Raw genomic sequence first — 15075 nt, 5'->3', positions numbered from 1 at the left:
CACTTGCAGCTTGTTTCGTTGTACATTTTGTGGACTTGGGCCTGAGTGGAGACCGGGAGGTTAACCAGGCCGAGAGGAGGTAATAGGCGCAGGTCTCTGGTGGACTGCCCCGTGTATGCGTGAGTGTGGTGTGGATTGGCTCAGTGGCTGTATGCTCCGCTAGGCTGCTCCATTTGGGAACTGGAGTCACGCACAATGGCCGCCTTTGCTGCTTAAACTATTTATAGGTCTTGACTGATGAAAGCGAGGCCTTGCAGAGTGAAACTTGTTGATGCTTTTAAATATTGGTTTGGTGTGGGTTTTTAATATTAAAATTGAAGTATAAATGTATGAATGAAGAAGATCTGCTTCTTATGGGATGATTTGGTCTAATTGGGTCCTTCACTTGTTGGATTTATTATTTTGCATCACAAAATGACATATGGGAGGATTTATTTTGGCTGTTTTAAATATACTGCATATTGTGAATGGATTTTATAGCAAAGAGAGCAACTATATAAATCATAAGAGAAGTAACGTAGCTGGGATATTGAAGTTAACATATATACATCACAGAACAAAAATGTTATTGTGTGTTTTAATCCTCCAAATGTACCCAAGTTCATTTAATGTTAGTGGAAACTAGGGCTGGGCAATTAATCAAATCAATTTGATCAATTCAGGTTTTTAATAATAAAGATTTTGGAAAATTGCAACATTGTGAAATTGAGTGGCAAAATTTACTCCTGACTTTCTTACTTAATTAGTGACCTATACAAATGTAATTTAAAACAATTTCTTAAATAATAGAATATGATAAGAAAGAAAACATAAAGAGCTTCTGCCATTTCAAAAACGAGCAGTCCCTGATATGACTTTAATTCAAACTAATTAAAGTCACAATTGAACAGTGTGTGTGGGGGAAAAAAAATAAAAAATCACAATTTAATTTTTTGGCCATATCGCCCAGCCCTATTTCAAACTCATATTACTCAACTACCAAGTAAACCTGTCACGATATCACAAATTTTGAAGCACGATATATTGCTACAGAGATCTATTGTGATAAACAATAATACTGAAACTACTTTATACTACTGATACATTAACAACCATTTTTAAATAGACACAAATAGATATCATTAAGTGGCATGAGCTGCAAACAAGAAATGGTAGAATGAATCAATAATTTGCCACAGAAGTTAGTTTTTCAGGCCTTTACAGCTTAAATGTTATTGCAAATAGCTAAAACCTCCCCACTTTTACAAAGAAATTATACACATGATACATTTTGAGCCCCAAAATATATAGTACCAGCTTTCATATATTGAACAATTAGTCGATATAGAGATTATTGTAACAGGCCTAACTACAAGTGAAAAAAGGTGAAAATTAAATGTAGTCTACTTCTATATACTCTTACTCTCATTACCTTAAACAACACTGTCATCTGCACAATTCAATGGAAATAGAATGTTAAAACCATACTACGAAACATTCTCAATAGAGATAGTTAAGTTTGATGCACTGGAGGATTATAGCCAAAGGAACATCATTTCAATGGAGACAAAAAGGTGGAGGTCCTTCTCCATGCCAAAAAAGAGGCACGCTTGTGGAAATGCTTTTAAAGTGCATGCTTTTACACTGTTTTCAGTGTAATAAAATAACAACATGCTTCTATTTACTCTATTTTATGACAAGAAAGGGTAGCTTTAAATAATTCAGAACAGACTTTGATTCATGCATGTGTATTTGGTCCTGCATGTATGACACTGGCTGTGTGACCTAATATTCATCATGGCTCCATACTAAAGTACATTTTCCTCTTGTCTTCTCTCACTGTTCCTGACCGCCCTTGTATGTTCCGCCCCACACAGCTTGTTCTATGACTCTTGGCCTGTCACCATGGCGTACAAATCACGCTTTTCATTCTGGGAGCAAAAGGGAAGTTTGGTGTTTTCTGTCATTTTGGACTCTTCCAGCGCATGCTGTTTGTGTGGCAATGTACTAAAAACATCAGTTTTTCTATCTGTTTGATTGTTATGTTGCTTCTTTTGTATAGGTCAAAGTTGAAAACAAGTCAGATGTAAGTCCTGCCAACACATTACCAGTTATTTTTTGTATAAAAATCATCCTTTGGTTGTATTTGGGCTCTGCAGCTTGAAGCTCAAAGATTAAGTAGGCATTTATTTGGCTTTGGTAAGATCCTACTTCTGATCCTAGGTCACACTTGTGTTACTTTTCAGAGGAGAAAAAAATCTTTACTTTCATGCATAAGAATTATCTTTATGTGATAATCTCCAAATTAGAAGTTCATTATATTCAGATAGTGCTGCTGTGTTTAGTGTTTCTAACAGTTTGCTTCCAGGCACAATTGTTAGTGCTAACCTCCTGCTCTGTGTGTATTCAGTCTGATGTGGATAATAGCCAGCCCGAGGCAGTCTCCAAACCGCTGCTAGAGGCAGAGAAACCTCCACAGTCGACCGCATCACCTTCTGAACAAAGCAACGCCGACTCTGCCATGGGCGGTCCAGACACTCCGGGGGAGGAGCAGGGCAAGAAGGTAGTCAGGGTGGTGAGGAGAGTGGTTCGGCGTGTGGTTCCTGCTGCTCCAGAAGAAGCAAAACAAGTTGAAGTTTCAGATGGTGCTAGATCTGCTGCTACTGCAGACAAAGACGACATCTCCATGGGGCTGACCAGTCTAATGGGCAGAGGGCGCACCAAGGAGCATCGGATTCGCACTCGGACCCTGGACCGCAAAGAGGATGTAAAGCAGGAGGAACAAAAGGAAGAAGAGGCAACTTCCATGTCAAATACAGCACCAGCCAACACTGTGCAAGCAAAGCCCAATCCACTCACTCCTCCAGCTGGGTTCATCCCTGCTCCTAAACCTGACCCATTAGCTCCTCCCCCTGGATTTATACCTGCTCCTAAGCCCAAAGTGGACCCTCTTGCCCCACCTGCAGGGTTCATACCTCCTCCCAAGCAGGACCCCCTGGCTCCTCCTGCTGGTTTTGTTCCAGCTCCCAAACCAGACCCCCTTGCTCCTCCAGCTGGCTTCATCCCTGCTCCTAAACCAGTGCCTAAACAGAACCAGTTACCACGAATCCCAGGGTTTCTCCCTCCTCCCAAAGCTGACCCTCTGAGCCCTCCTGCAGGGTTCATCCCACGGCCCAAGTCTCAAGCCACTTTTGTGAAGAGACCAGAGGTATTGACTTTGGCTGCATGTCTGCTGCTTAACCACCAGGTGGTGCTTGCTGCATTCAAATCTCACAGACAGCAACAGAACATTTTGCATACCTGGTTTTGTTTGTTTAATTTCTTGACGTATACAAAAGTGTGTGGGGAAAATGAGATAAGCAGGAGTGCATGTATTAGGTAGGTTATAATCAGCCTCTATTGGTCAACATAAGGTCAGGCACACTACATGCTCTCTGGCTCAGGCAGTGGGGTCAGCTGGCACTGATATTATTATATTCATTACTGTCTCGTCTATGATGCCTGGCTATAATCAGATGGGTAAGACTATATCAGTGCAGCTTGAACTGTTATAGATGTATTATTACAGTTTGAGATTAAATGACTCGAGTATTTACCTTTGAACTAGAAAAAGAAAATCCAGTTCAAAATCACATCTGGACTGTATCACGGGTTACAGATGTTTAACATAAAGTGCTTGTCTCTCTGAAAATCTAGATTAATGCATTGATTAGCAATTGATTGAAAATAATATATTAGACATTTGGACTGATATTCTGTAATATTTGTAATACAATAATTTGCAACCAAACCAAGCACCAACTAACCATCAAAAAACTCAAACTGATATTTACTTGTGGATGTTTTGATTTAAACAAAAACACAGCTCAAATCAGTTTACCTCATACAACCATAATTCATTATCCCATGCTAATTCATTTTGCTTTCATTTTCTGGTGTTTGTCCACTGTGTATGTTCACATGTGCAATAAACAAAAAGGTAAAAGAAGCTGCATCCAATGATCCATTACCCCAGACTCTGAATGAACAGGCAGCTCCAAAGGTACATCACAGTCTTCATTTTCATACATTCATTGAGTGTGCATGTTCAGCTTGTCTCTATCCATCCCATCTCATGTTCATTTGTGACCATCCACTCATAGGCCCCAGAACTGATTCCCACAGAGGAAGACCACAAGCGTGTAATGAGGATCTTTGCTGCCAATGACAACAATGTAACTTCTGTCTTACATAATGTGCTTGGTGTGTACCTGTCATGCATTACCAGTGTCAGCCTGCTTCTGAAATTACCACTCTGCCAGACTCTGCTTTTCCCTCAATGAGCTCTAATTATAAGAGATCCCAAATTGTTTGTCACTTCATCAACAAAATGAATGCTTAATATTTGGACCATTTTGCAATCACTTTAACTGGACCTTCTCTGGTTTCTGGAAAGCATGTGCTGTTTTATTATTGAAAGTATTTAAAATGTCTCCCAATTGCTCTGTGACTTGTTTGCCTTTTTTTGATGGCATTACTTGAACTAGACCTTAGTTAACTTTAATGAAGCATGAACAAAGACTTAATTTATGACAGTTTATTAAGAATAATTCAGGCTTTTATACCCTAACGTGTAACTCCTTAATGAAGCAGCTACTAAGACTCAGTCATTATCAGTATATATTTGTTCATTATGAATTGAGTTATTGTTCATGCTTCATTAAGGTGTACTAAGATGTGTATATGTGGTATCAATGATTTTTATGTTTTGTTTATCCAGGAGAGTGGCCACCATGTTGTTTGCCTTTAGGCACAGTTTCTATTTGTTGTCTTATTATTTGTTCTCTCTTCTCTGTTCTTCCTCCCCAAACTCTGTCCCCATGTGTCTCTTTTGGCATCTCTGTGGGTCACTGGATCCTGACTTGCCGCTGGCCTCTTTGTTGTTTGCATGGCTAGCGTGCCAGAGGCCGCAAATCCTCTCAGGTATAGCGTGGGCCGCCTGTGGACTTGACTGCCTTGATTTCACAGTTCTGAACTTTAAAGCCTCTTGTTCCCTTCACTGACCTCAGCATGACTCTTGTTTTGTCTGAGCCCATTCACTTTCTAATTCCCTGAACCACTCTTTGAATTACAATTGGCTGAATCCTGGAGAAAAGTATCTAGTAGATTAGTATATACATTATTATATACATTATTAAAAGAGTATATCAGATTACCATTTTGAATTTGGTGACCTGAGAGATGACCTATTTTTGGTTAAAATAGTTAGTAATGTCTGTTCATTTAAGAAGTAAATGGATTTAGAAGTTTGCATTATTCATTTTTAATTCCAGACTTTGGAGGAAGAAATTTGACTATTTTTGTGTTACTAAATAACAATGAAAGGCTGCATTGTCTTTTGCTTAGGAAGTTCATATCAAAAACCGTTTTACTTGTTTTTAATAGCATTTTTTGTCGTATTACACAGCTCTAATTATGCTACTCTTGTAATTGTGTGCTTAAATGTGGTCTGACCTTTTAGTAAAATACATTGTAGATTGTAGAGTAGTATCTGGTGAAGCATTACGAATATGGAAATAACTTTTACTTCACTTCTGTTGAAATCTGTCAATATGCATGTCATCTGAATGCATATACATATATATCTTATGGTGCAAGTGGTGCTCAAATGCATTTTACTTACTCTTGCAGTCCATCAAACATAACATTTCTCCCTGATATCTTTTTTTTCCCAGTCCAAACCTGCTGAGGACCCAGTGGCCGTCCTTCAGGCAGCTCACTCTGCAGCGAAGGTTTGCTACTTGAAGCTGCATGTGGTTGTAGTTGTGGTGCCATCCCTGTCTGCATAATTTTCATACTTTCCTGTTATGATAGTTTACCTTTTGACCTCACTTCAATCTTCTTGAATTGTAAATGTTTTGTCCTTATATTGGTGTTTTGCTATGCTGTTGAGTAGCTATTTTGGGGGTTACATGGATCTTAACACATTTTTAGAACAGTAAAAGTCCATTATCCATGTGTATCTCATTGAATATTTAATCAATCATGTGTCACCATTCATTATCTTATGAAATTTAGAATTAATTACTGATACAAGTTTCTCCATTCTTTTTTTTCCTTTTGAACAGAGCAAGACCGAGGAGCAGATCACAGCTGAGAAGACCTGGTACAACACTGAAAAAGTATGGCTGGTTCACAAGGATGGCTTTTCAATGGGTAAGCAAAATGGCTAAATTGCTTTTGTGCATAAATGTGAGGATATACAAAGGTGTAGCTCTAATTAACATGCTGAAATTAAACCGTGCATGTTTTTAATCTCAAAAAGCTTGTTCTGATTTAATGAAGCCCAGACAGTAATACAACCACAAGACATTATCAGATATGTAAAATGTGATGAAGCTTTGCTGCTCCGGCCTAGATCATGTCATGATAAATTATCTCTGGCCTTTTGCGGTAACACAGCGACTCTCCTGAAGACAGAAGCCGGCAGTCTGCCAGAAGGGAAGGTGAAAATCCGCCTGGAGAGTGATGGATCTTTATTGGATGTAGACGAGGATGATGTAGAGAAGGTATTTAATCATCAAATCAACACACGAACCTCATCAATTACAGATGCCGCCCGTGCAAGTGTGTGACCCCTGTGACTTTGAACCGCAGGCAAACCCTCCGCTGTTCGACCGCGTGGAGGACCTGGCCTCTCTGCAGTATCTCAATGAGTCCAGTGTGATGCATTCTCTTCGCCAGCGCCACGGGGCCAACCTGGTGCACACCCACGCAGGGCCCAGCATGGTGGTCATTAACCCCATTAGTGCCCCGTCCATGTACTCCGAGAAGGTGGGTCGCTCTCCGTGTACATAATAGTACCTTGTCTATGCAATGACACAGCATAAGAGCACCCTTCATATCTAATAGAAATGACAGCGTGACATTCACTGTGATCAGGTGTAGCATTATCACCTGCTTAGTATTGGTGCTCATGATGCATAGGCAACCATCAACTGTCGTATGAACCTGTGCAGTCTGATTTGCTACAAACTGTGATACATGGCGGATTTGAAACTCTGAAGTGACATTTACTTCTTCTGGAATGCAAAACTACAGCTTCATTGGAGCGGGCTACGCAAGACAGCTTTAGCCAGCTGTTGATGCCCCTGGCCACAAGCTTAAAATGTGCACTCTTAACTAGGGTTGTCAAAATACTAAGACAACTTTACTTATGAAAAGACTCAGTACTGATTTTGATACAACAATGATAATAAAAGCAAAGTATTTTAAACTAAATATATTTTTAACACAAATAATAGTAGTTTCTTTATTCTACTTGTAATATATAAACTGTTCAGGATGTTAATCTCAATAAATACATTCTTATATTGCTATTTCAGTTGTTCCCAATCATTTTTAGGAAGAACTGCTATCACCTATTTTTCTAGCAACGGCATTTTTTTCTACTATGCTAAATGTCTTACACATGCTCGTTTTGATTTGATATAACAAAGAGATTGAGATGTCTGTGTTATTCAGTTCATACATCATAATCTTATATCTGATCACGCGCATATACATTGTTTGTTTTTATTATAGGTGATGCAGATGTTCAAGGGCTGCAGGAGAGAAGACACAGCGCCTCATATCTACAGCATGGCCCAGACTGCTTACAGAAACCTCCTCACCACTCGCCAGGATCAGTCCATTGTTTTGCTGGGAAAGAGTGGCAGCGGCAAGACCACCAGCTGCCAGCATATTATCCAATACCTGATTACAATTGCTGGTTGCACCAATAAAACCTTCTCCTGTAAGTTTCAAATGCACAATTCTTTACCTCCCCTGTCCCTCTACTGAGTATTTTTTCTTCCTATAGCAGAGAAATGGCAGGCTGTGTACACCGTCTTGGAGGCCTTCGGAAATGCGTCCACCTGTCTGAATGGAAATGCAAGTCGCTTTTCGCATATTGTTTCATTGGACTTTGACCAGTCTGGACAGGTGACATCTGCATCTATACAGGTACAACTTTAACTGCTACACATTGTATTATCGCCCTTTGAATGTAACTAATATTAAGTGCTTCTGCAGACCATGTTACTAGAGAAAACAAGAGTGACGAGAAGATCTGAAGGAGAGTCCACTTTCAATGTATTTTATTATCTAATGGCTGGAGTGGAGAGTTCTCTAAAGTCAGTAATTATATGTTTCTACACAGTTGTTACACTTTTTTAATGGTCAATTTCTGTCTTGATTAATGTAACTAAACAAAATGTTCTGTTTACTGTTATTATTTTGCCACTAGAACGGAGCTGCATCTGAATCATTTGTCTGAAAACAATGCTTTTAGAATAATGCCTCCAGCAAAGGTACGCTTTGTGGTAAATAATTCTTAAAATGGCACTTGTATTCCTTTTATGCAACTTTCTTTAAAATTTGCTCTTTGGCAGGCTGAGGACAAGCAGCGTGCTTCTCAGCAGTTCTCCAAGCTTCAAGCAGCTATGAAGGTTTTGGGCATAACTCCAGACGAGCAGAGGGCCTTCTGGCTTGTTCTTGGTGCCATCTACCATCTTGGATCTGCTGGAGCAACCAAAGGTAAGGATTTTGTATATAATGGTTATGTGGACGTAGAAAATATGAATAGCATCAACACATTTTGGGGCGCTATCAACATGATTCTAACCAAAAAAGATAAAACATAAGGACGTCAACAACGCTTTTAACACCTAGGAGCAGGTACTAAAATAGTTTTAAGTGTTTTTCATGCTTCATTCATTACTGTAGGTACGATGAGGTGAGTGATGCAAGGCAGCTGTAATCCACATGAACTGAATAATGCAACTGCACATTTTAAGAATGTCGTCAGACTTTGCAACAGCACATCGTGTAGGTTACTACGCTGGAGCCTGAATAAATGTATATTCAGGTTTGTTTTTTCTATGAGCACAGTGATGCATTTCACAGCCTTAGATAAATTCTGACTAAATATTCTTATGATACAATGGGACTCGGTCAAAATAATAGTAATTATAATTATTAGTAACAGGACTTTATTAATTTCATAATTTTATGACACCCTTTCATGATGCAACTACATGTAATTGTAGTAGGTTTGCTAATTGCTGCAAATACAACTAAATAGGGTTTATAGTTAAAAGCAAATACATTTAGTATACGTCAAATACACTGCTCTGTCTTGTTTTACATTGAAACAGTAGCTACTAAAACCACAAGGACTTTTAGCTCCCTTTGCAGCCTTCTCTCACAGGACTATTTCTACCACTACCTTTTGCAGTTATACAAGATTGCACGCCATTTTATAAACTATCCTCCGCACCTGCCCGCCAGCCTTTTGTATGGCTGTGGTCAATCATCTGGGGAGAGTTTTGGAAAGAAAACAATTTAAATCCATGTTGCATCTGCTTCTGGGAAGAAAGACACAGCACACTTTGTTCTTTCTTCTCCAAGGCTGTTTGTCCTTCTGCAGTCCTTCTGTTTATCCCATGACACTTGTAAAGTAAACAGTGTGTCATTGGAGAAAAGCTACTAAGAGAAAAGTCCACACTACTTTTAGATTAGACTTAATCTGCTTGTCTGAGAAAAGATTGCATTTGGTAGTGAGCTGCAGCTTCATGGTGAAACACAAGAGGGCAGCAGCCATCTCTCCCGCACCGAAACCCTGCCTTCTTGTTCCTCCCTGTATTGAATGCTTGACCTCAAATGGGTAGCTAGTCCCAAACGTTAATACTGCTTTCAAATACACTCTTGGTGTTTTTTTTTTTTAAATGTAATTAATTTTCCACAGCTGCCTCTCAACTTGCATATGTGCATATCTATTAGAGGCTCTAATTTGAATGTCTTTGTATTTGTCATTGCAGTGCTCTCACTTATCGTAAGAGAAATATATAAAAACGTGCGAGCTATACTGATGAAATAGGAGAAAGCAGAGTTTGAAAACATGGTTTGAATCTGGTCTAATCCTGTTTTATGGAGTTTGAACAAAGGAAATGTCTTGTTGTTTTCATTAATTGGATTTGATTATTTTTAAATATTTGTATTATTTATTTTATGAAAATCCAAAAGTTAAGATTAATTATGAATTATTGCGATTCAATATTAAATCAATCTATACAAAAATGATAGTCTTCTGTATTTTATGTATTTCACAAAGATTTGAGCCACCATTGCTGGAGAATGCTTTTAGTGCTTGTTCCTTCCAGCTGTGTGAGTGTCAGCTTGACCACAGACATAATCCTAGCCTGTCAGACAGTGGATTGTCAGAAAGCTACCAGGCTAGCCATGTGCCTGGGGTGCTTGGCAGAAGGGCTAATGGAGGTTTTCATGCACGTGTCTCAGCTGGCAGGAAACAATTTGCACGTCATGAGTGGGCCCAGAAGGCGGCCTACCTGCTGGGCTGCACCCTGGAGGAGCTCTCCTCTTCCATCTTCAAGCACCAGGCCAAGGGCACCCTGCCCAGAGCCAGCACCACCCGCCAGGGCCCTGACGAGAGCGGAGGTGGGGATGCAGGTAAACCACAATACACTACTGTCACTGGCACAAGCTCTCTAGAAAGTAGGGCTTATCTTAGTAATGAATACCACAACCTTACAATGTCTATTGACAGATAAAGACGCTATGTAAGGACAATTCATTTTGTAAGCACTCTTTGTGTATTGTCCTTGTAACCGTAATCTTCTTGCATTGATTTGTCACAGGTATTTTGGCTGCATTGAACACTTTGAAGGACATAAAGAAAACTGTTCAAACTTTTAGTGTGAAGCGATAGCAGTAACCTCTGTCTAACTTTGATTGTCCTTACCACTGCCTAATACACTTTTAGACTATTGCACCTGCTGTTATGGCACTGTATTAGCTATAGGGGGCTCTCGATTGGACTCGGATGACACAAAGCATGTGAATATACACTCCAAAATTACACCAATTTGTAGAGTCAATTTTAGACTCAGTTTGGATATTTTATGAAATGTGCTCAAATACAATACCACTCACAGCCTAATGGCCATAATTGCAGCCTTGCTTTTACAGTGGAAAACGTCTTGTAATGTGGCCAGCTGTAATGTAGATTTTCTGTTGGGCATTTTTTATCATGAACTAGTGTGATTTCTTCTTTGTTTGGCTGTGCCTCTCATCAGGATCAAAAGCTACTGCTATGGAGTGCTTGGAGGCCATGGCATCAGGGCTCTACTCTGAACTCTTTACCATCCTCATTTCAATGATTAATCGGTTAGTAAGCATAGTTCTGTACTTTAAAAAAGTTGTATTTTGTTTTGCACATTATGTTATGTTATTGCATTGCAGATAAACTCTTCATCTAACTACTACTACTATTACTACATTTTCCATTGTGCTTCAGGGCCTTAAAGTCAAGTCAACATTCACTGTGCTCCCTGCTCATTGTGGACACACCGGGCCTGCAGAACCCACGTTTGGCCAAACGGGAGTGTGGAGCTTCATTTGAGGACCTGTGCCACAACTATACCCAAGAGCGACTGCAAACACTCTTCTATCATCGAACATTTGTGCAGGAGCTGGAGAGATACAAGGAGGCAAGTAGCTCATTTAGACTTCAAATGAAAGTAACACTATTCTATTTTATGAACTATTCAGTAAATTTTGTTCAACATTATCAAATAGGAGCATAATTTTAGCAAAGGATTACAGATAAAGTTTCATGGAATATGTGATGCCTAGACTGTATCTTCATACAAGATATACATGCAAGTAGAAGTAAAGGTGACATAACATACTATCAAAGGATCTAACTTAAATAAAATTATTCTATTACTATCACTATGGGTTCAGACTGAAGAGCAAGGTTGACACTGCTGTTACAAAGATTTGAAACTATACACATCTCTTCTTTTTTATTTTCTTTTGCTGCCTTTGTTGCTTGCTTGCTCTCAAATACATCAGCTCCAATAGTGGATGTGATCAGACATGAGATACTCAAGCCCTCCCACCTGTCACAAACAGGAACGAGGCAAAGTGCTTCATGTGTTGGTCCTCCTCATTAGTCATGCCAGCCTTCACCTCTTCTGCCGAGATCAAAGTGAAATCGCTCCCAGGCGCCTTTGGGAGACACGCCCAGCTGCACAGCCAGGGTGTTGTTCCCTGATGAACAGAGTATTCTTCTCTGTCCTTCCATAAAATCCTTATAGATGCTCCAAACACTGTGTAGTTGTCCTTGAGAAAGAAAGAAAAAGATTAACTTTATCCTCTTATCAATGTTTTATTTTAAACGTATCCCTTCATGGCATATTTCTAATCCCCAAATACTATGCGCTTTTTCAAACTGTGACATAAGACTAAAAGTTAACCAGAAGTCTTGATCATATTACTTCTTGTGCTTGGAATTCAAGATCCAGGGATTTCCCGCCCACATTTCCACCCACAGTCTTTTCGAACAATGTAGGTAGGGAATTGAAGCGAAATAAAGTATTGCATAAATGTGGCAGAGGGTAATTTTCTCTTGTCAGTTGAAATATCTGGAAAATACAAGGAACTGTGAAACTGTCATTGGAAACTGGGTCAAACTAATTTGTAACTGTGCACAATATCAACAATGGAAGTGACAGGCAGGTTAAACTGTGATGCACAAAACAGGCATATATTTTTGAATTCGCTATGCTTCAGCTAGATGGAAAGAATAACAGTATTTTTTCCAGGCTTTCACGCCTCACAGTCGCATAGAGAAATCATTTAAGCTGCTTCTCATGCACAGTCTACTTGAACACTGGCATCTGTCATGGCTGCACTATTAGCACTACCGACATTTGCCCACATTTCCATTTCATTTTCCACTTTTGTCACCGTAATCTGCTGCTCGGACATTTTGATCGGCTGAAAGTAATTTAGTACATTCAATTCCACTTCACCCCTGAAATGTTATTGTCTGCTACAGTAATGAAATGTCCACTTTTCTATAGAGAGAGGCACCTTAACAAATGTCATATATTCTTCTTATTATAAAAGGATTGCCTTGGCCTATGGGTTGTTTCCATTTACATCTGCAGCCGTGAATGCATGTATTATTTTTGTGTGTACGGGCAGAAACAGAAACAGCTTGTTTTGCTGGCAGGTGGTATTTTAAATTACCACCATCGTATTTTATTTGTGATTATGGAAATTTAAATGAAGGAATTCTGACTGTGTGAAAAACAAATATTTCAACCATTGATTCTGTAATGAAAAATATATAACTCCAATCACCATCTTTATAATGAAATGACTATTCAGAAATTATAAAGTCCTTTCTTCATCTAATTTCTGTTAGGTGTTGCAGACACTGAAGCTTGCCGCAGTATACATCTAACTATATATTATATTTGGGAATTAGAACTGCAGTGAGTTGGTGGTCTGTTACTTAAAGTAGCTGAACCTCTGATTGCAGAAGGAGTGCCCTTTAGGAGCTGTGAGTTACAATTTAAAACCATTTCTAGTAAATTAAAGCCAGTATGCCTTCACTTTCTGCACTATACTCCTATATACTGCCCTAATTCATTGTGCTCTTTTACAACTTGTCAATCTTCCTTGCCTGTCTTCCTCCAGGAGAACATCGAGCTTGCGTTAGATGACATAGAACCCAGCACCTCCATGTCTGTTGCAGTAGTTGATCAAGCCTCAAGCCAAGCGCTGGTAAGACAAAGATTTCAAAATGTCATGTCTTATTTTCTTTTCTGTCTCTACCTACACAGCAAATATATTTTGTATTCATTTGGTATCAGTGTGATATATCACCTCACAAAAAACAATAGAAGTAGCATCCTTTTCATGCTTTATTTGCCAACTAATCTCTTGGCATGAATTTTTTTTTTTCCAAAATTACTACTTTCATTTTTAGGATGTTAAATATTGAAAGGTGTTGCTTGGTAAAGATGAGAACGCCAATGTGTGGTGACTGGAGAAGAAAGGTTAGAGAATTGACTCGAAGAAGCAAAATCGATGTTTGGCCTTTGCAGCCTCTGATCTGCACCATGGAAACAGCGATGGCAGAGTCTAAAGAGTCATAGATCAGCCGGCTGTATTGCAGTGGTTTTGAGAGCCCTACTTTTTTAAGTACTTCATTTTAAAAGTGGCTTAATTTCATAAACCACAGGACGAAGTGAACTGTAAAAAAACATAGTATTATATAAAGCAATCATTTTTATTGTTAGACTGGTTTAATGATGAAACTGGAGTTGTGAAAACATAGTAATATAGGTAACACTTTATTGGCCAATAGCATATAACTCACAGACTGAATGTGTATTTTTATTGTCTATGATGTTAATTTGAACTTGGTTGGTCAAAATAGAATAACAATAGTAGACTACTACCAATATTATAAATAAATAATCAAATAACACTTTTTTTTCTTTTTATGGAAATAGTCTCATTATATAACATAAATAATAACTTACTTTGTGACCATACCATAAGGGTGTTTTAATTTCCAAAATCATTGTTTACATTTGTATTGTGGCAGATCTTGCTGCTAATACCTTGAAAAGACGCTTCTTTTCATTTTGAGATATGTTTTCCTCCTGTTGTAGCTTGAATGTTTGTTATCACACACAGCCCTAATACTCAATTCATTGCAGGTGTCCGAGTTGTCATATGTCTCCTCTAAACTGATATGCTGCAGTCAGTGTAGTGTGTGCCTCCGATAAGCATGTCTCTGGTGTCATGGACTGAAAGATACCAGAATATTATGTGGTTCTGTGAGTCTGGCGCAACTCCCCAGGTGGATGGAAACACAGAAGCTATCCCTCGGAGTGTGCTGAAGTCCTTTACAAAACAATAATCCCATTGCCAAACACACCCAATATCTGCCAGAATCTGTCATTCAAAATCTTGCCCAACGCTACACAGGATTTTCAGTTGAATTTGATCACAAAAACACCGAGAGGTAATGGAAGGAATGGAACTGTGTGGAAAAGTAAAGGTTAAGGCCACAGAAACCTCATGTATTTGTGCTACTAGAGAACACATTTATTACTACTTCATAAAAGTAGAGGAATGTCAAATTGTATGAAAAGGCAGCGATTACTCTGTCGGCCCATTTTAACAACATTTGAAATTGTAACCTGTTTATCTTTTAGAGGATCCATCACCTGCTTGTTAGCATGGAGATGG

At 39.0% G+C, this 15075-nt stretch overlaps 1 protein-coding gene across 1 annotated transcript in view; it reads left to right on the top strand.

Moving 5' to 3' along the window:
- The first annotated feature begins 3 nt into the window (after window positions 1–3).
- The window catches only part of LOC117381329 (unconventional myosin-XVIIIa-like), a 46474-nt gene continuing 31402 nt past the window's right edge, over window positions 4–15075 (top strand). The window contains exons 1-20 of the mRNA XM_055226409.1: window positions 4–79; window positions 1857–1924; window positions 2043–2065; window positions 2390–3187; window positions 3959–4021; window positions 4122–4193; window positions 4915–4941; window positions 5694–5750; window positions 6087–6174; window positions 6421–6527; window positions 6616–6792; window positions 7543–7753; window positions 7820–7962; window positions 8032–8132; window positions 8246–8309; window positions 8391–8535; window positions 10297–10467; window positions 11094–11184; window positions 11315–11507; window positions 13510–13596. Of these exons, the coding sequence (XP_055082384.1) occupies window positions 1885–1924; window positions 2043–2065; window positions 2390–3187; window positions 3959–4021; window positions 4122–4193; window positions 4915–4941; window positions 5694–5750; window positions 6087–6174; window positions 6421–6527; window positions 6616–6792; window positions 7543–7753; window positions 7820–7962; window positions 8032–8132; window positions 8246–8309; window positions 8391–8535; window positions 10297–10467; window positions 11094–11184; window positions 11315–11507; window positions 13510–13596 (2658 nt within the window). The 5' untranslated portion in view covers window positions 4–79; window positions 1857–1884. The remainder of the gene's footprint in view (window positions 80–1856; window positions 1925–2042; window positions 2066–2389; window positions 3188–3958; window positions 4022–4121; window positions 4194–4914; window positions 4942–5693; window positions 5751–6086; window positions 6175–6420; window positions 6528–6615; window positions 6793–7542; window positions 7754–7819; window positions 7963–8031; window positions 8133–8245; window positions 8310–8390; window positions 8536–10296; window positions 10468–11093; window positions 11185–11314; window positions 11508–13509; window positions 13597–15075) is intronic.

The sequence above is a fragment of the Periophthalmus magnuspinnatus genome, chromosome 14 (assembly GCF_009829125.3).
Source record: "Periophthalmus magnuspinnatus isolate fPerMag1 chromosome 14, fPerMag1.2.pri, whole genome shotgun sequence".
Lineage (NCBI taxonomy): Eukaryota > Metazoa > Chordata > Actinopteri > Gobiiformes > Gobiidae > Periophthalmus > Periophthalmus magnuspinnatus.
The sequence above is the reverse complement of the archived record's forward strand: the minus strand, read 5'-3'. Positions and strand labels throughout refer to the sequence as shown.